At 33.4% G+C, this 22,187-nt stretch overlaps 1 protein-coding gene across 2 annotated transcripts in view; it reads right to left on the bottom strand.

The window, feature by feature from the left end:
* Positions 1–22,187, bottom strand: part of CSMD3 (CUB and Sushi multiple domains 3) — a 1,219,369-nt gene that overhangs the window by 371,916 nt on the left and 825,266 nt on the right. For both annotated transcript variants that reach the window (XM_057736100.1, XM_057736099.1), the window contains 3 exons: positions 16,435–16,622; positions 13,348–13,536; positions 2,404–2,520 (listed from right to left, as the gene is read on the bottom strand). In XM_057736100.1, coding sequence (XP_057592083.1) covers positions 2,404–2,520; positions 13,348–13,536; positions 16,435–16,622 — 494 coding nt within the window. The remainder of the gene's footprint in view (positions 1–2,403; positions 2,521–13,347; positions 13,537–16,434; positions 16,623–22,187) is intronic.

Consider the following 22,187-nt stretch of genomic DNA (forward strand, 5'->3'; position numbering starts at 1 on the left):
CAAAATAGGGGATGACTTGACACAGTGCTTTCACAGAGGAAGTGCTCAGCAGGTGTTAGCTATGGTTACTGTTCAATCCTTCAGTGTGAAACTTAATTGTTTTCATGTCACTCTGTCCTAGTCAACTACTTTGTAAAAGGAAGCCTCTATTTCTCAGATTATGGTTTAAGCAATAAAATCTGTTTTCACTACAGCAAAACAATGTAAGACCTTCTGCTTAAGGTCAATTAATCCAAACAAGAATATGATACTAAGAACCTATTATATTATAGGCATTATGGAATGTAAAAATTTAGAAGATTGTAAATAACTCATGGTCTATCTGAGGGAAAAAGATACATAAACTAAAACTTGAAACATTCTAAGTGCTATAAAAGTGATTAATGTGAGCATAGAAATAGAGATAACTAGTTTGTCAGAGGGATCAGTAGAGGCTTCTGAAGGCAATGACCTTCAAAAGTGAACAGATGTTTGTGGAAGAGCAACCCTGGGATGGACATTTCAGGAAGAAGAATTGGACAGGCAAAGATATACAATCTTAACAGGGCAATGGGTGTTGAGGAACAGTGAGAAAAAGTCAGTGATTTCAACATCATAGTACCTTCACATAAAAGTGATAATTCAAGAAGCCCTATTAAGGCAATTTTTGTTACATAAATATATGAAAAAACTTGGGCTTGAAGTCAAAATATCATGAACATCTAGGTTTTAGTTATAGTCATGACACTAACTATGACCTTGAGGGTGTCATGTTGTGTGTATGTGTGTGTGTGTTGTGTGCTGGGTGAGAGGTTAAATTATATTACCTTGACAATTCCTTCCAACTTTAAGAGATTATCCTTCACATAACTTTGGCTATACTTTAGAATAGCTGTACTTTCAACAAATTTTGTTGGCTCTTAAAAGAAAAGCATATAATCTGCATTTCTTGCCGTGTAAATACAGGTTTAATTAACACTTGCAACCTGTGAAGATGCAAAACCTTAAGTGTTAATTAAACCTCTGTTTACACTGCAAGCAGTATATAGCCCTCCATTTTCTTGTATAATACAAGGAAGCTTATTTTAAACTCCATTAATCCACTACACACTGGAATAATAGGATGCTTTGGTTAACTTCCAACAAAGAGTCTTCTATTATGGAATACAACAAAAATGACAGATTACAAAGTCTTCCACCTCATTCCTGCTGTACGATACCAGAATACTCATTTTAATGGCATTTTTTCTCAGTAATATTTAATTTCATTACAATAACAATTCCTACATAATCCTCACTGTCAGTAAAAGGATGTATAATTTTAATAAAGAGAAACTTCATTTGTATCTCAAATATTCTATCAGAACTGCAGATATCTCACATAGTTGAACAGAAGCGTTAAAAACACACTGTGTAAAAAACACAATGAATTCAAAGTATTAAATAAAGCTTTAATTTTTAAAATTATAACATCCTCTCATTGCGAGGATTTTGAGGGTTTTTTCTTTTAGATCTTCTATGGTAAAGTCAATAAGTACAGTGTAATAGTAAAAAACAATAAGAATAATATAACAATAGAGCTAAAACAAAAACTACTTCTCCAAGGCAGTTTTTAATATGAATAAATTAACTCTTTTTAAAAAGATTAGCATGTAGATATTTTCAGGTAAATAATTTTCATCCATTTTTGTTTTGATATATTAGAATGCCCATTTTCCCAGTTTCAAATTATTGCCTTAATCACTTATACTGCTAATATACTGTTTTGGTTGTATTACATGAGTGAATCATATTTAGTACTGCAAGAACTTTCATTTGTTTGTTCAAAGGACATTACTAACATCTACGATGTTATGTGTATAGTTATATGTAAAGTGTAATTTTATACTCTCATTCAACTATGTGAGATATAACTGCAGTTCTGACAGAAAAGTTGAGACAAATATTTCTAGAATGGTTACAAATTTATACAAGAAATATAGCTATAATAAATAATCATAGACATTTTAAAAACAAGTGTATACAAATATGTACTGTTTGCTTTACAATTGGTTCCACATTTCAGAGTATCTTCCTATTCCACTCTGAACTTTTGAAATCAACTTCTTAACACTGTGCCAGACAAAAGCCATCCTATTTGAGATTTTATTGATATGAAAATTCCAAGTAATATTAGTTTAATATATCAAAAGAAAATAAATATCTCATATTACCATTCTGACAAAAATATGAGTATATTGTAATACTACAGAAAAGTAAATATAATCCTCTGCTGCAGTTACTCAAATTGAATTTTGTGTTAGCATATTTTAATACTGATCTGTTTTTGTTCATGCAAAATGACATTGTAAAGGATAATGAAATAAAAATAGATGCAATGAAAATTGAGAAGATAGCCCATTATCATTGCAAGAGGCAAATTACCTTTTCCATGGGTTACATCAACAGTCCATGTACAATTCAGAGAATTTGGATAAAATTCTGGGTAACCAGGTGATAAGATTGTTCCACTAGGCCCTCTAACATCTCCTCCACATAATGCTGAAAGTACAAAGAAATACAGTCATCTGATCAGTCATAGTTAGAGAGGCAGAGGCTGAACAAATCTCTCTTAAAATAGAATGAGCCTGATTATCTTTGCTTAAGTTAAATCCTGGTAATACCAGGAGTGTGTAAAGACCTCTTCCAATACTAGGAAATCATTTCATCCTTTACAGCAGCACTAGAGAAGAAAAAGGTATGTAACAGTATCTGAGAATTAATACTGGCCCCAAGAGAATTTAGCTCAACTTCCCACATTTGCCTTTGAAGTACATACTTATCTTACACATTTCTAATTATAAGCAACATTTGCATAAATTAGTTGTAAATTAAACATGAATAATTAATTGTTTAGCAGTCCCTCTTTTACTAAGCTTTAAGAAAACAAATTTTTAATTACACAAAATTATTTATTTTAGATTCCTAAAGGGGATGTGTGACATTCTTCATAAAACTCCTTTTAAAACTGAAGTAAACTGAAATTTTGAAGGCTGCCTCTGCACTTGTGTATTTCTCTGGGAAATATCATGAACAAAAAGGGGTTTCTAAGAGGATACTGATTTTTAAGTAAATACTCCAAGATAATAAAAATAAATAAATGTTTATGAACTGAGGTCAAAGAAGTTTAAATTTGATTCAATGTTCAATTACTCTAGAATAAATCACAGCTTACAGTGCCTTCTACCATCAGTGGTTATGATATGCCAGATAATTTTATCAGTATTAAAAATTAAAGGAAACAAAAATATAGTCAGGTAAGAATGTATATTGTAGTGGAAGCAGAGCAACATTGACTCCTTATTCTATTCCACTTGGAGATGCATACTCTTTTGGATGTGGGCAACATGGGTAAGGGTAGTAAGAACTGTGAATGCAACATACAGTCTTATTTGCTCTGATACTTGCTTGACTTCCCTAGAACACTAGAAAAGTGAGTTGTGGCTTTATTCTCTTCCATGATTTTTTCCAAGTAGCAATGCTGAGAAGGAAGAGTTGAGGCAATCTGGCTGCTATTCTACACTGACCTGATTACAAATAGTTAGGTCTGTAGTTCCTAGAAGTATTTAAGCATGCAGGCTTACACTTACACAAATATATACACAATTAAAAACCAATCTTCCCTTTGCTATTTCTTTTACTTCACTGAGGAATAAAGAAAGGTCTTGACCAGTACCTCTCTTGGAGTTGTCTTATAGGCCACCTTCTTGAGATCAAGATAAGCCTATGCTTCCAATTCCATTTATTATTAAGGCATTTACAATAATATTTATGGTCTAGTAGTCCAGGCTCCTATTTAGAACCTGCACGGGGCCTTTATTGGTGATTATTCTTACTGCAACTTTCAATTTTCCTTCAATTTTTAAAAAAAAAGCCTCATTGTGCTTTTGTGATCAAGTTAAGGCCTAGGTATAACATTTCCACTGTATCTTACTGATAATGGTGGTATTAAGTTGACCTTTTAAAATTCTTCTTGTAATTCATTCTGCTTCTTGACAGAGGACTATTTATTATTTTATTAGATTTTTACATATAATAATTTGTTCCTAATACACTATATTTCATTATATTCTCCATTATGAGAGTCAGATTAAAAAAAAAAACCTAACAATACAAAATGATATGAATTTGCTGAGAGAAATGTGATGAGTGAAAATGCTCTATTGGATTAAAACCTACAATCTCTTTTTGAGAGGGCTATGTTTCACATTGCAAGAGTAAAAATCAGTGAACAGAAGCATTACAATTAAAAGAGTTGAATTAGTTAATTAAATTAAACACAAAAAACAAGGAAAAAGAGAAATGTGAAGTTTTAGAAAGTACATCAGACACGTGCTCCTGTGCATGCATGTGCGTGTATTTGGTATGTGTACCAGTTGTAGAAGGAAAGCTCTTCTATACATCAAAATTCTTTCAAATAAGCCACTTTTTAAATATCCTTCTTTCTGTACTCAGAGCATTTCTTAGAAATTTGCTGTCTGTAAACTGTACCTACCATATGTGTTGAAGGTAGACATTAAATTAACATTTTGCAGATAAATGAATAAAGTTCAGTAACCACAAACACTTTAAAATGTTTAGGAGAAATGGTCAGTAACATATTATTAATGAAAATTTATATTGTTTCTTTGATTATAATCAGATGACAAAATACAGAGCGTATTTTTATGACTGTAAAAGTTTCTATTATTTGAGAATATTAGTATTGGATAAAGGCCTTGAAAGGAACTGACTCAATGGAATTTCATAGTAAACAATGGGAAAGAATGTGATTAAATCTCTCATGTTTTTCTGAAAGATGAAACTGAAAATATAAAAATACTTGTACTTTATTTTGTATCTAATAAAACTTAGGATAAAATTGCAACTACTCACTAGTTTTTAGCAAAAACAAGACCACTCATATTGAACTTACAATGTGACTGGTACTCTGAAGACTTTTTTTTTATTAACTCAATTAACCCCATAACAACCCTATGAGAAAAGTACTATAATTATTCACAATTTACAGATGAGAAAGCAGGTACAGAGAGAACTCAAGCAGTCTAGTTCCAGGGTCCATGACCTTAAGCTGACTCAAATCAAGTGCTGATTATTTTCCCACATAACAAGTTTTTTTTTCTACCAAAAAAAACTCCACACTATAGCAAACTATGATGTCCTTCACATGTTTGACTTTTTAGCATTCTACCTCAAATGATCAATCTATATAAACATTATTCAAAGGGATCATTCATTTACTCAGAGATTCATTTAATAGCTTCATCCTCAAATCACTCTCTCTTTAAACACTTCAGACCTAAATGTGTCAGTACACTTGTCTGTGTTTTTATCTTTAATTGATGTATATTCTATGGATTCTCATTTGTCACTGGCTTCCTGTGTGATTAAAACAATTTGCCATTAGCAGCAGCAGCAGCATTTTCACCCACCTAATGAAATCCTTCATCTTTCTAAATGAGATCATTTTTTTTAAATGTATTTATTTATTTATTTTTGGCTGCATTGGTTCTTTGTTGCTGCGCTCAGGGTTTCTCTAGTTGCGGTGAGTAGGGGCTACCCTTCATTGCGGAGTGCAGGCTTCTCACTGCAGTGGCTTCTCTTGTTGTGGAACATGGGCTCTAGGCACGTGGGCTTCAGTAGCTGTGGCACGTGGGCCCAGTAGTTGTAGCTCATGGGCTCTAGAGTGTAGGTTCAGTAGTTGGGTGCATGGGCTTAGTTGCTCCGTGGTGTGTGGGATCTTCCCAGACCAGGGATAGAACCTGTGTGCCCTGAATTGGCAGGTGGATTCTTAACCACTGCACCACCAGGGAAGTCCCTAAATGAGATCATTTTACATAGCAAATGTTTAGAATTGTATTTGCTTTATATTATTGGCTTTCTGAACAATCATTGTGTATTGACATAATGCACAGTGATAGATGCTAATGCAAGAATGAGTTGTCTTAATTTTTGAATTGGTTAACTTATTATTTATATATTCTCAATCTGATGATGCTTGTTTCTCTAAAATGGTCCCTTCCTGTTAATGCTAAGAAAGTGTAAGAAGAAATCAAATAGCCTATTAGAATCAATCATGAGAGGCCTAAATATTAAGATAAATAAAAAAAGAAGTTTTATAAATAAGATTTATTTTCAGGTAGAAAATGGAACTCAAATACATTGTAAAAGGCACAGTGGTATAGAAACTACTAAGAAAACTTCTCCAAGAACATTTTATAAAGAAATTCTGAGAATTAAGTCATCAGTTCAAGAGAATATGTGACCATTCACATAGTAAACTTCATTAGAACAAGAGCGTCTCAAAAGGATGCCATGGATCTCCTGTCTTATCCTTTACATCACCTCTTCTGAAGGAATTCCTATTTATCCCAACAATCTTGCAAAATGATGCCATATGTCTTTAGGGATACAAACACTTTTGCAACAGACACAATAGGTTTATATGTTCTTGTGGTTGGAAGATAGACAAATTGTATATCAAATGAATCCTTGAAACACAGCAGAGAATTTAGGGAGCAACAAAATAAACATGAAAAAACAGTTACTTTAGAACTTCCTAGGTGGCGCAGTGGGTAGGAATCCACCTGCCGATGCAGGGGAGACGGGTTCGATCCCTGCCCCAGGAAGATACCACATGCTGTGGAGCAACTAAGCCTGTACGCCACAACTATTGAGCCTGCACTCCAGAGCCCATGAGCCACAACTATTGAACCCATGTGCCGCAACTACTGAAGACCACGCACCTAGAGCCCATGCTCTACAACAAGAGAGGCCACCACTATGAGAAGCCCATGCACCACAATGAAGATAGCCCCCACTCGCCACAACTAGAGAAAGCCCATGTGCAGTAATGAAGACCCAACACAGCCAACAAATAAATAAATAAATAAATAAATAAATTTATATAAAAAAACAGTTACTTTATGTTAGAGCAAACAGCTGGCAAAGAAAAGCATCTAAAAGGACAAAGATCAGTAGCACAACAAAGTCACAACAATCGCCCAAAATATGAGCTGAGAGCAATTAGCCAGATATACAATAATCTTGGCTATTAGCTTTTTTTTTCCGATTTTTTTCCACATATGATCACTACCTGGATTGCATGATAAGAATCAATAAGAGTTTTAAAATAGTGAAGTTTCCTCAAAAATCAAGCCCTTTAAGGTAATTGCTCAAACTCAGAAAATTACACCTTGCACTTGGCAGAGATATACAGTTGACAAGTGCTAAACTGTCATAAAGAAAAGAATGTTTCTAGACCATTATCAATCAAACCACTTCAAGTACTGCAATGGAACAAAGATATAGCTACCTATTACAAATCCCATTATGATTTTTTGTTTGTTTTTAACCTCAAACTTGCTCTTTTCTTATTTCTAGGTCTTCCTACGTTGAACTGTATACCCTCATTTATTACTTGAGTTCTATGCACCATACTTATTGAATTCTTGGATCCTAAACATCAATCCGTGTACTCTTTTGCTATGTTAGTCTATGTACTCAAATCTTTCAATAATATGGAAGAAATAGGGAAATTATAAAGATTAAGTACATTCAGTTCAATTTTGGGTTCTGCCTTTAATGAGGTGACACAGAAAATCATGTAATCGCTTTAGTTCTAAATTTCCCCCCAAATAGGATGGCTATATTGTTTTTCAAACAAAATGGGAAATTTTGAGGGAGAAATTAGAGTGCCAAGACAAACAGTGGAAACAAGGCTTGTCTTAGGCAATTCAGGACATGTGGTCTATCTACCTGTTTATCAAACAGGGTAGCTACCTTAATTAACAATGCCTAGTTCCTGAAGGGTTGAATTATACATGGCATATGACCTGAATTTTACCCCTAGTACTCATAACAACTTTATGTCCACATATTTTAGCTGTGGCTTCTCATATATATGCTGCCCTTGACACTTGTGGCCAAAGCAGAATGTTATCCTGGTTTTTCCTGTCTGACCTTCCCTAGAGTCATTCAAATCTCACTACTATGAAAACACCAGAGAGGTATTCAAGAGTGAGATCTAATCAAAGTTACTAGTAAAACATGCTGCTTAGTTTTGTTTTAAATCTAACCACTTATGTTTAGCAGGTGTCTTTTAAAAATATATGTTGCAGGAGCAAGAAGAATGCATGGTTCTTGACCTCAAGAATATAATAAGGAACCAGACAACGATGTCACAAAAAAAGAAAATTAGAGGCCAATAATCACTGATGAATATAGATGCAAAAAACCTCAGCAAAATACTAGCCAACAGAATCCAACAGCACACTGAAAAGATCATACACCATGATCAACTGGGGTTTATCCCTCGAATGCAAGGATTCTTCAATATATGCAAATCAATCATTGCGATATATCATATTAACAAATAGAAGGATAAAAACCATATGATAATCTCAATAGATGCAGATGAAGCTTTTGACAAAATTCAACATCCATTTATGATAAAAACTCTCCAGAAAGTGGGCACAGAAGGAAATCACCTCAACATAATAAAAGCCATATATGACAAACCAACAGCCAACATCATTTTAAATGGTGAAAAACTGAAAGCATTCCCTCTACGAAAAGGAACAAGACAAGGGTGCCCACTCTCACCACTATTATTTAACATAGTTTTGGAAGTTTTAGCCACTGCAATCAAAGAAGAAAAAGAAATAAAAGGAATACAAATTGGAAAAGAAGTAAAATTGTCACTCTTCGCAGAGGACATGATATTATACATAGAAAACCCTAAAGAAGCTACCAGAAAACTTCTAGTACACTGCTGGCTTTGATAACATAAGAGGGTTTGAGGCAAGGAATGCAAGTGGACTCTAAAAGCTAGGAAAAGCAAGGGAATGGATTCTCCCTTAGAGTCTCCAGAAGAATACATTACCCTGCCAACACCTTGATTTTAGCCTATTAAACCCATTTTGGACTTCTGATCTCCAGAATTTTAGGATAATAAATTTGTGTTGTTTTAAGCCACTAAATTTGTGGTAATTTGTTAAAGCAACAATAGGAAACTAACACACAGTCTGATGATCTTTGTCTTTCAATTGAAGCCCATTTACATTAATGTAATTATGTATTTGAACTTAAATCTATCATATTAGTATTTGTAAAAAAAAAATAATAATAAGGAAAACAAGAAAATGAGTATAACTACTATCTACTCCACTAGCCCAAGGAGAACATATAATGTTTGCTCATGTTCAACAATATTTCTTTAGTGCCTACAAAATATAGTTAACAAATATTGATTTAGTGAATTAATAGGTGGTTATAAAGTAGCAAAAAATCCATGAAAAGTAGAGAACTACAGGGCCCAAGAAAAGCTGAGATTTTGCCCAGATGCTTTATCCAAGGAAAGCTTAATGAAGACACTAAGTTTTAATGTATAACATGATAAACTTAATTAACACTGCTGTATGTTATATATGAAAGTTAAGAGAGTAAATCCTGAGTTCTCATTTTTTTAATTTCTTTAATTTTTATATGAAATAGTAGATGTGCACTGAACTTACTGTGAAAATCATTTCATGATGTATGTAAATCAACTCATTATTGCTGTACATGTTAAACTTACATAGTGCTGTATGTTAATTACATCTCAATAAAATTGGAAGAAGAACATATGGACAAAAGATTAAGCTGGAGACAAATTAAAAAAAATTGACTAGGAATTTGGTAAAAACAGTGTTGGTAAGGGGTAGGACATTCTAGTGGAAATGAAAAATGCTGACTGAAGACAAATGGCAGAAAATAAATATGCAAAATCAAAGCATAGTAAGTATCCCCAAAAGGCTGGAAAGAATCCTCTGCTCATTCTTTCATTAAACTCTGATTTATTGAGCACCAACTGTGAGACAGGAACTGAACTATTCTTGATACTGAGGACATTAACAGTGAACAAAGTTCCTGCCATATAGAACTTGCATTTTGGTTAAAAAAAAAAAAGCAGACAACAAATACATAAAGATAATGTTAGAGGGTGGTAAATACTATGAAGAAAAATACAAGTGGCATGACAGGGATTATTCTCTTATGGGGAGTTTTCAGTGATATGACTTTTAAGTGGAGAGTGAGTAAATTTAGGAAGAAGGACATATGACTGTATGAATCCTATTGCAGGAAGAAGGAAAAAATGAGAGGTGATTTGGAAAGATGGAATGGGAGGAGTGAGGGAGGGATCCTCAACACTTGAATAAAAGCCAGAAGACCTGCATGGTAGGAATGCAGTGGCAAGAATGAGGGAGAAAGTTGTGAGAGAAGAGGCGTAGGAGGTAGTCAGGGCCAGGATTACCTGGCGGCAATTCGGTCATGCAAGTTTTTGGATTTTATTCTTCTTGGGAAGCTAAGTGCTAGAATATTCTGGGAATGGGAGTGCGCTGATCTGCCTTAACTTATAAAATAATTACTCTGGTTTCTTTCTGAAGAGTAGACATAAGAGATCAAAGGGAAAGTAAAGAGACCTCTCAAGAAATGCACAGTGAAAGATAAGGTATCAAATAATATACTAAATAACGCAGAATATAACTGAACCATTTCTCACTCGAGGTTCAAGATTCAAGGTTTCAATAATGAAACAACAATTTAGAAAGATGAATTTTCTACTCAGAAACATAAGTATACAAAAATAGAATTGAATTAAAAGTGTTCTTCCGTATAATATAATCGATAGCAAAAAAGGTCCTATTTTTCAGTCACATATTTCAAGGAGTACAGAGTATACATAAACTATTTAAGCTATATGTATTCTCTTTACACAATTCTTAAACATGTGGCATCAGTAAGGAAAGAATAACAAACCTATGATTGTACTTGCATTTTAAAGAATCTTAGTGCTTTACTGTTGTGGAGAATGTGGGCAGGAGGCAGTGTAATAGTGGACTCGTGCGTGGGATCTGGATCAAGGCTGCCTGAGTTTCAACCCTGATTCTGCCATTAACTAGTGGGATGACACAGGGCAAGGTACTTAATCTCTGTTTGCCTTAATTTTCTCACCTGTTAAGTGGTGACCATAGTAGCTTACCACATAGTTATTTTAATAAAATGAGTTAATATATGTAAAGTACCTATAGCAGTGCTAGCACATGGTAAACCCTCATTAAATGTTAACTATTATTATCACCACTAACCCTCATTGACTGGTGTGTTTTCTGAATTAATTAACCATGGGCTATGAAGAAGCAATAAGAGCAGATGTGTATATAAAAGTGAGGCATGCCATACCTTGAGTATCCAGGCAATCAAGGCCAGTGAAGGTTACATTCTAAGATTAGGAAAATAAATTCTGTTTATTCACTTTTCCTCCCTTTAACCCCAGGAAGTTTAGATTAGTTTCCTCTGGGGAAAAAGTTTAAACTGAAGGAAAGGACTAAACAAATCAGTTTACTAGCTATATGTAGTTACTTTTAGTTGCTTTATACAAAGCACAGACATTCAAAAAATGAATATAATTTAGCCCTTGCCCAGTTATGCTCAGAATGAAATGGGGATACAAAAGAGGAGAATAGATCAAGATGGAGGTTCATTCAATGTGACATGATCTGATCTTTCAAAAAAACCCCAAATAAATAAAGAGGTAAGATTCTGGAAGGAGACAGAACTGGAAAGGATGGAGTCCACATGGTTAAGAATCATGAATTCCATGATTAATGATTTGGACTTTCATCCCTAGGAAATGAATGAAATGAAATGACAATCCCTAAGCGTTTTCGACATGGGGTATAACATGAAATGGGGTAAAACATGAAGAATGGAGGTTAGATTGAAGTAGTTAGATAATGAATTTAAGGTTGATTGCAGCTGCATTGACAAGAAATGATGAGGGCTATGTTGCTTCCCGGAAAACTAGATACACTCACTTTTACTATTAATAATATTTAAGCATGCTGGCATACTTGGATGTTATTTTTCATTTTGCTGCTTCTTCTGATAGCATTGCCACCACACCTTTTTATCTTGGTGAATTTACTCATGCCAATCATGTGGCTTCACTGAACCTGACAAACATAGTACCTTTACACCACTATCATTTGTCTCCAACCCGGGCACACGACTTGGAGAGAGCCAATTATAAAGGGCTTTTCTCCTTTACTACAGTTACTGGTACATGTATGGACTGATCAGAGACCTTTCCCAGGATTTTTCTGATTAGAATAACAAGGAAGAACTCTCATTCTTCTCTGGAATATGGAAATATGAGGTTACATGTTTTCATCTTCCTGAGATTGTATTCTTCACCTCCAATTTCCTGTATGGAAAAAGCCTGGCTGCAATTAAAGAGAATGATGCCAACAGAGAGAGAAAAGCCAAGATGGAAATGGAGATATCCTTGAAAACATCTGAATTCATGATTATAATTAGCAATGAGAAGTATGCCACCCATACCTTTTCTAAGTTTGAAACTTTGAACAACAAATTCTGCTTTTATTTTTTAAAATCAGTTAGAGGTGGGTTTCTGTCACTTACAACCACAAGAATGCTGACAATTACAAATTGTACCAAATACAGGGAAGATGTGCTGATGATTCTTTTAAACCTCGTTATAAAAACAAATTGACCTAAAGCTGTTACAAAAAAAATGATGACACTGCCAGTATTTGAAAACTTAATTATGAAATGACAAATGTGATCTTCCACTTGGCAAAAGAGTGAGAATATAAGTTAGAAATAGTGTTATAAATAAAAATTAAAGCCCAGAACTAAATAATGAATAGATTTAAGGTATGTGCTTTTTTATAAAGCAAGTGTGCAAGCACTTCCCAATCTTAGGAAAGCAGCTTCTTTCACTGTATCTTCATATGTGTTTTCTGAAAAATAAAGGATTGCTGACTTATTCTCCAAAGAAACAAAGAAGCAGTAAGGACACTGGCATAATATTTTCTATAGCTAGGAACTTGTCACTACAGGGCAGTCTGGTACATTGCCACAGTGCTGTGTAGCTAGATAAAACTTGGACTAGTACATGATGCCTTTCAGGCAGGAGGTAAATGCTCTATCTCTTCATTGTGTTCATCTGACACCAATTTGACATTTTCAATGCTATTTTTTCAAGGAATACAAGCACACACTAGGCACCTAAAATGGTTACCTCAACACATTTTAAAAATACATATAGTATCCTTCGTCACGGGGTAAGTTTGGCTGATTATCAATATTCTTTCTTTTGTTTCTTTATAATGGTTTGATAATATAAAACTGGCAGAATTCAAGATATTCTTTTAAACATATGAAATATTTATATCTATGTTCAGCCTCACATTTTATAAAGATTTTGTTGATTTCTTTTTGGTTTATAAATCAGTTTATTTTGCATATTGAATGAATTCTTACCATCACAGGTTGGAAGTGGATGACTCCACCAGTGGTTTTTCTCACATAGAAGGGGCTCTTCATGATTCAGCCTGTATCCTGGATCACAACTAAATGAAACAGTAGATCCGATGGAGAAATCATGACCATAGCGACGACCATGTACAGGTATGCCAGGGTCCAAGCAAGAATAGGTGTTCACTGTAACACCTAGAAAACCAAGGCAATATGAAAAAGAGGAAGCTTGATTAGAATTAAATCACTGAAATTGATTCTCATTCCTTCAAACAATTGTGAGTGGTATTTTTTACAAATAAATTAATGTGCCCAGAGCTTTATTTTAAAAACTAGCAATTTATTTAACAATTTTTTTGACATTTCCTACCCACAAGGACCAAAAAACTCAGGCCATTCGTTACATAAAAACTAGATGAAAATGTATAGTTATCTATCAAACTTTGCATTATAAATTATATACATATACACACATATACAATAATAATCATAGCAATAATTAATGTTTGAGCTTATTATAGTACAGGTACAACTCTAAAATGTTTACAAAATTTGCCTCATTTGGTCATTAAAATAATTCTATGAAATTAGTTTTATCATTAAAACTCCATTTGATTGCTTTAGGAGGCTCTAAATATGTCTTCAGAGATTGGTATCTGTGTCTATGGATTTGTTTGTATCCATTTATCATTGTCTTGTTTCATGTACTATCTAGATATCCAAGAAACATGATTATATCTTTATTTCAAGAAATACAACATAATAAACTGCCTTGGGGTTGGGGGACTGTACTGAAACAAAAAATGGAAAGTCTGTTGTGTTATTTTTATTTTTTAATGTGTTTTTTAAACTATAAGTAATCTTATCCTATTGGTACAGTTTTTATAATCTTCTTGTTTTGAGAGGAAGACAAAATGGTGTAAAAGTGCCCAAGAAAGGGAATAAAATGAAATTCTAGAGTGCAATCAGTGGTAGCATTGCAAGAAATCCTTCCCATAAAATTTTGGTTCAACTAGAGAAATCGAGTTAAATTCACCAAACACCAAATATATTTTTAAAGTTTTAAGTAGTATAATAATTAAAGTTTTACTCTACTGATTTTGAGGCTTGTGAATGGTTCATTTAAAGAGATAGTTTGGTTACCTTCAACTTGAGAAACTTAGAAAGTGTCAACAAAAAAAGTGTTTTATTTGTTTTTTCAATAAGAAAGCGTTTGTGATATTAGAGATTATCTCACAATACTAAGTAAACCACAAGCCTTGTTGAATAAAAATGAAAGAAAATGATCTTTTGTAAACAAATTTAAATTGATTTTGGTCAGATCCTGAACAGATCTGACCAAAATCAACATCTGTTGTGCCTTTCTCAACCTCAGCATGTCCTAGCCTCCACTGCACTAGTCCTCAATAATAACTTGGACTATTTCACTAAGGGCCTGTAGGTGACACACTTGCTAACTGTGATAAAGACTCTGCTTTAGCCAAACTTTAGCCAGGCTCCTCCAAGTCCTCCTTATGATTAGGTCTGACCTTGGGCCCTGTCCTTGGCCCATTTAGTTCAGATTTAACAAGAATCTGAACTAAATCTGTTGGGTCAGTTTATTGAAAATCCCCACCCTTTTAATAACATTTTGCATGATGGCTTAACTGAATCCTTAAAATAATCCTGTGTTTGAGAACATGATTACAACCACATATCTTGGTTAAAGTGGGACTGAGTGTGATATATTGGGCATAGGATAGAACAATGGACAAGACAAAAAAGGTGTCTGCTCATTCTAGCATATTGATACAAATTAATTGCTAGTGAAAATTAATTTTGAAATAGATTTTTAAAAATGACTAATCTGACTCAGCTTTAACTAATAAATTTTAAAGATCTCAATTAAGATTGAATTCCCAAGTATGTGTTAATCCTCTCACTGCATTTTACAATAATGTTTAGGAAATATACTTCCATGCCACAAAGCTTTAAATAAAGGGAAGGTAATATAATTAAATAATATTGTGGATAAGGTTAAAAGAAAAAAGCAATAAATATATATGAATGATTTAAAAAACCCATGTGTCCAACCAGATTTACTGAAGAGAGACACCCAACATGGAATATAAAATTACAAATTTCAAGTGCTGAAATTTTTTCTGAGGGGGAAGGGAGCATAGGAGACTTGAATATAAAAAAGTGATATACTATCTATCTAAACCTAATATAAAGATATCTTGCAGTAACCTTCTTAAATGTACTTTATATACATTCATCAAAACTGTTTTTCATGCAAAAATATATGGCAATGTATTTCCAGATGGAGATGTGTGCATATGTGAGTTTACATGTATGTATGCAACCATGCATCATATACAATACATCCACAGGTTTAAATATGTCAGATGTTTCCAAATGAAGCAGAGACTTTTTTCTGTGTATGTACCAGCATCAAATTTTTAAAAAAATATCAGACATATTTTAGACTTTTTAAACAAAACTGTAGTATTTTAAGTGAAATTATTCTAAACTGATTCCAACACTGTGAATTAGAGCTTGTTTTAATATATAGCCTTTGACTAGTTATGTTAGCTGCAGTTGCATATATATGAGTATACATTTTACTTTTCAATGTTAATATACTTTTCAATACTTCATACAAAATAATAAAATTGAATATCTTAAATGGAAATGTACACAATGAGTATGAGTGAAATATAAAAGTATGATTGAATTTATGAAGTAAATGCTAAAAGAATTTGTCAATGTTTATATACTTCTTAGACTGACATTTACTGCCTATTGTTGGCTTTTCAGAAATGTACAAATAATTATTATGTGAACTCATTTTTTAAGATTTTTTATTTGATACTTCTGACATTTCCTTAGTATTTCCCTTCATAATGATATTACACAGATATTGTTGGAAAAAATCTATCACAGAATTTATTAAAACACACCTTGTAACATATTAGCATTCTCACAGGTCAAGGAAAGCTTTGATTTTCTTTTCTTTAATAAATCTTTGAATTCTCTTAATGATACGATGGTAATATCAAAAGTATGGAAAACAGAATAAGGAGATCAAAAAAACATGTTGGCATTACTTACTTTCATAATGAATCTTGAAACCATTATTAGAACGGCTATTGTCTGTTGTAAATAGAAGGTATATAAAATTACTGCTACTAAATAGAAACTGGGGCACCTGTGTGCCATTGTAAGATCCAAGCAAGGGTGACAGAAGATTTGGCCCATCATGAACTTCCAGAACATCATAATTCAGTTCAGTCTGAAATCTAAGATTGAGACATATGTGAAAAAATATATATATAGAATAACACTATATAGGAAAATAACATTTTAGATTGCTATTTAAATTATTATTTATAATTTTTACAGTTTAATACATAATTTTCTTTAGCTTTTCTAATATCTTATATATCATTAAGGCCCCATCATTTAAGAATACCCAAGTTATAAGCTCTTATTACTATGGACAATTTTTATTTAAAAAGTATGTATATATACTTGTTCATGAGTAAGATTTCTTTTCAAATGTTACAGGTTATCTTCAGTAAATAAATGGCTTTTTCATTAACCAAGCATGTATTTGGAGTCATCTTTCTTTTGCATGCCTCATTTCTATGGAAAACTATGTGATTACTGTATTTATCTTCAATCAAAACATCAGAATTTCACCTTAGTATGTATATTTCATATCTGACTTCTGCTTCATATAGTTGTTTGTTTTGTTTTTTGACAAATCTCCTTTGGCCATTAAATTTATTATATAGTTTTTATTTAGATTATTGGCTGTTGTTGCTGCTAGTGTTTTCAATGTTTTAAAAAGATACAATTATTGTATAAACTGTAGTCAACAGAGAGCCACTTTTAACATGCATAACATATTATTAATAAAATAAAATTTTGTATTCCTTCCTTGTGCTTCAAGAGTATACCACATTCTGAATCTCAGTTGTGGAAAATCTTAGTTGTGGAAAAAAAATACATGGAATCATGAACAATTGTGCATCTTACTCCATTCACATGATGATTCTGCAGCCTAGGACATTCTTTTCTTGCCTTCACCAAAGTTTTCCTATACATATTTCAGTTTTCAGCTTAAATTTGTCCACAGTAAGCCCTTCCCTGACCTCACAATTTAGGTTCATTTCTTTACTATATTGCCACAATTTATTTGTGCCTTTTGTGACAATAATAACAGTGGTTAGCTTGTTTGACAGCTGTCTCTTTTAAGAGTCTATAAGCTCCATGAGTTCAGACAGTTTCTGTTTTTTGTTGATGTTATGCATATAGCAGACACTCAGTAAATATTTATTGGATAAATGAAACAATGAATGTATTTTCAAGAAAACAGTATATTTATTTTCTCTAGGGTTGTTATCAACTTTATCAAAAAGCACTTAATGTACTTGGATACTTCAGTATTAACCATGCATTTTCACCCTTTTAAAATATATTTTCCAACATATTTTTGGCAACTAGTTATACTCAGTAAGTTTTTAAAAATAATTGCTAGTTGAAATGTCCACCAGTTTTCAGATAATCACTTCATTATATCTACCAGTCTTTTCCAGTATTGTGAGATTAAACTACATTATTCCTCAAAAAAAAAAAAAAAAAAAAAAAAAACTAAGACAAATTAAACTCAAAACCTGGTTAAAAAAACTGAAAGAAATGTTTAAAAATTAGAAACTTTATTTCATTTTAAAATCCCAGATATGATTATAAACGGCACATAAGTTGTCAAAATAAAGTGTATAATTTAATAATACTTAATAAGTACAACTGAAATATTTTAAGATTTGTATTACTGTTATATCCTATTAAACAACAGACAGTAAAATGAATGGATTTCATAAGTTTATCTTACTTTTTATTTTGCAACCTGGAATATGTTGTATTTGTCTAAAAATAACTTTTCCAATAATATGATTTAGAGTAGTAAATGTATAGAAACACACTATGTCCTTTAAATAAATGATCAGGCAATTATGCATTGTGAACGCATTATTTGGTGGTTTTGTAGTCAAACTAGTCTACTGTAGCATTGAAACTGGAGTTTCACTTTGATAGCTAGTCAGCTGATAACAACCAAATTAAAGTGCACAGAAGAGTCAGGGATTACTTTGAACTGAAACATAAAGAAACTTAATTCTTAATAGAATAGTGGCATTAAATGTTGATACAGAGAACATTGTTCAGTAGGAGTGACTCTTTAAAAAGAAAATCATCACAGATTTGCTCCAAGGAACCATTAAAAATACATCATAATAACAGGGGAAATGGAAAAGAGTTACACAATAATCTGAATTTCTTTCATTTTGTATTTTAAGATAGTTGTACAAATTTCCATGAATTGACTTGATCTAGTGTTCATTTGTTTATGACATTAAATTTATTGTTTATCATAAATGAATGTTATGGACCCACAAGATATTAAAAATGAAATTGAATCTAATCTTACTCAATTTTTGGTGCCTTTTAAAATGTTCTTTGTAATCCAAAACCATTCTGACCAAATTAAAATAGTTCTCATTTTAAAAGTTGCTCTCAGGAAGACTGATACTGATAGCTTGTGGTCAAGGAGTTAAGGACAGTAAAGTGAATAGAAAGACAGGTTTAGGATTATTAGTAGAAAATGAATTCAGTTAGGGGCTGCCAAATAATGAGAAAAGTTAAGAACTTAGGGAAGAAACAAAGCAAAATTTGCTCTGCAAATCAGAGTAAGACAACTATTTGGCTATATTAAGAAGGATAAACAAAACATATATGTCCATTGGTTGTGTTGTTATTTTGTTTTGCATCTGATAGGAAATTGTAATTATTAAGATTTTACTGACTTAAGTTACTTGAGACAATCTCAAGAAGCCAACTAATGGCTAATATATTTGTAATGCTTTCAGTGTTTTTCTCTGTAGATTAGTTCTAATCAATGATGATGTTTGAGAATACAGAAAAAAATCTGCAAAATAACTATGCAGCCATCTTTTTTTTTTTTTAATTTTTTTGGGGGTACACCAAGTTCAATCATCTGTTTTTATACATATATCCCCGTATTCCCTCCCTTCCTTGACTCCCCCCCACCTCGAGTCCCCCCCACCCTCCCCGCCCCAGTCCTCTAAGGCATCTTCCATCCTCGAGTTGGACTCCCTTTGTTATACAACAACTTCCCACTGGCTATCTATTTTACAGTTGGTAGTATATATATGTCTGTGCTACTCTCTTGCTTCATCTCAGTTTCCCCTTCACCCCCCGCCCCCTCCCATACCTCGAGTTCTCCAGTCCATAATCTGTATCTGCGTCCTTGTTCTTGTCACTGAGTTCATCAGTACCATTTTTAGATTCCGTATATGTGAGATAGCATACAATATTTGTCTTTCTCTTTCTGACTTACTTCACTCTGTATGACAGATTGTAGTTCTATCCACCTCATGACATATACCTTCATCTCATCCCTTTTAATAGCTGAGTAATATTCCATTGTGTATATATGCCACATCTTTATCCATTCATTTTTTGATGGGCATTTAGGTTGCTTCCATGTCCTGGCTATTGTAAATAGTGCTGCAATAAACATTATGGTACAAGTTTCTTTTGGGATTATGGTTTTCTCTGGGTATATGCCCAGGAGTGGGATGACTGGATCATATGGTAGTTCTATTTGTAGTTTTTTCAGGAACCTCCAAATTGTTTTCCATAGTGGCTGTACCAACTTACATTCCCACCAACAGTGCAGGAGACTTCCCTTTTCTCCACACCCTCTCCAACATTTGTTGTTTCCAGATTTTGTGATGATGGCCATTCTGATCAGTGTGAGGTGATACTTCATTGTGGCTTTGACTTGCATTTCTCTGATGATGAGTGATGTTGAACATCTTTTCATGTGTGTGTTGGCCATCTGTATGTCTTCTTTGGAGAAATGTCTATTTAGGTCTTCTGCCCATTTGTGGATTGGGTTATGTGCTTTTTTGGTATGAAGCTGCATGAGCTGCTTGTATATTTTGGAGGTTAATCCTTTGTCCGTTGTTTCGTAGGCAATTATTTTTTCCCATTCTGAGGGTTGCCTTTTAGTCTTGTTTATGGTTTCTTTCACTGTGCAAAATCTTTTAAGTTTCATGAGGTCCCATTTGTTTATTCTTGATTTTATTTCCATGATTCTAGGAGGTGGGTCAAAAAGGATCTTGCTTTGATGGATGTCCTAGAGTGTTCTGCCTATGTTTTCCTCTAGGAGTTTTATAGTGTCTGGCCTTACATGTAGGTCTTTAATCCATTTGGAGTTTATTTTTGTGTATGGTGTTAGGAAGTGTTCTAATTTCATTCTTTTACATGTTGCTGTCCAATTTTCCCAGCACCACTTCTTGAAGAGGCTGTCTTTTTTCCATTGTATACTCGTGCCTCCTTTGTCAAAGATAAGGTGCCCATATGTGTTTGGGCTTACTTCTGAGTTCTCTATTCTATTCCATTGATCTTCCTTTCTATTTTTGTGCCAGTACCATACTGTCTTGATCACTATGGCCTTGTAGTATAGTTTGAAGTCAGGAAGCCTGATTCCACCAACTCCATTTTTCCTTCTCAAGATTGCTTTGGCTATTCGGGGTCTTTTGCGTTTCCATACAAATCGTAAGATTTCTTGCTCTAGTTCTGTGAAAAATGACATTGGTAATTTGATCGGGATTGCATTGAATCTGTAAATGGCTTTGGGCAGTACAGTCATTTTCACAATGTTGATTCTTCCAATCCAGGAACATGGTATATCCCTCCATCTGTTTGTGTCATCTTTGATTTCTTTCATCAATGTCTTAATGTTTTCTGCATACAGATCTTTTGCCTCCTTAGGCAGGTTTATTCCTAGGTATTTCATTCTTTTTGCTGCAATGGTGAATGGGAGAGTTTCCTTAATTTCTCTTTCTGCTCTTCCGTTGTTAGTGTATAGGAATGCAAGAGATTTCTGTGCATTAATTTTGTATCCTGCTACTTTACTAAACTCATCATTTACTGCTAGCAGTTTTCTGGTAGGATCTTTAGGGTTTTCTATGTATAATATCATGTCATCTGCAAAGAGTGACAATTTTACTTCTTCTTTTCCAATTTGGATTCCTTTGATTGCTTTTTCTTCTCTGATTGCTGTGGCTAAAACTTCCAAAACTATGTTGAATAGTAATGGTGAGAGTGGACACCCTTGTCTTGTTCCTGTTCTTAGAGGGAATTCTTTCAGTTTTTCCCCATTGAGAACGATGTTGGCTTTCAGTTTTTCATATATGGCTTTTATTATGTTGAGGTAATTTCCTTCTATGCCCATTCTCTGGAGAGCTTTTATCATAAATGGATGTTGAACTTTGTCAAAAGCTTTTTCTGCATCTATTGATATGATCATATGGTTTTTATCCTTCAAGTTGTTGATATGATGTATCACGTTGATTGATTTGCGTATATTGAAGAATCCTTGCATCCCAGGGATAAACCCCACTTGATCATGGTGTATGATTTTTTTAATGTGCTGTTGGATTCTGTTAGCTAGTATTTTGTTGAGGATTTTTGCATCTATATTCATCAGTGATATTGGTCTGTAGTTTTCTTTTTTTGTGACATCTTTGCCTGCTTTTGGTATCAGGGTGATGGTAGCCTCGTAGAATGAGTTTGGGAGTGTTCCGCCTTCTGCAATATTTTGGAAAAGTTTGAGAAGGATAGGTGTTAGCTCTTCTCGAAATGTTTGATAGAATTCGCCCGTGAACCCATCTGGTCCTGGGCTTTTGTGTGTTGGGAGATTTTTAATCACTGCCTCAATTTCCGTACTTGTGATTGTTCTGTTCATGGTTTCTATTTCTTCCTGGTTCAGT

Source organism: Hippopotamus amphibius, chromosome 5 (genome assembly GCF_030028045.1).
Source record: "Hippopotamus amphibius kiboko isolate mHipAmp2 chromosome 5, mHipAmp2.hap2, whole genome shotgun sequence".
Taxonomy (NCBI): domain Eukaryota; kingdom Metazoa; phylum Chordata; class Mammalia; order Artiodactyla; family Hippopotamidae; genus Hippopotamus; species Hippopotamus amphibius.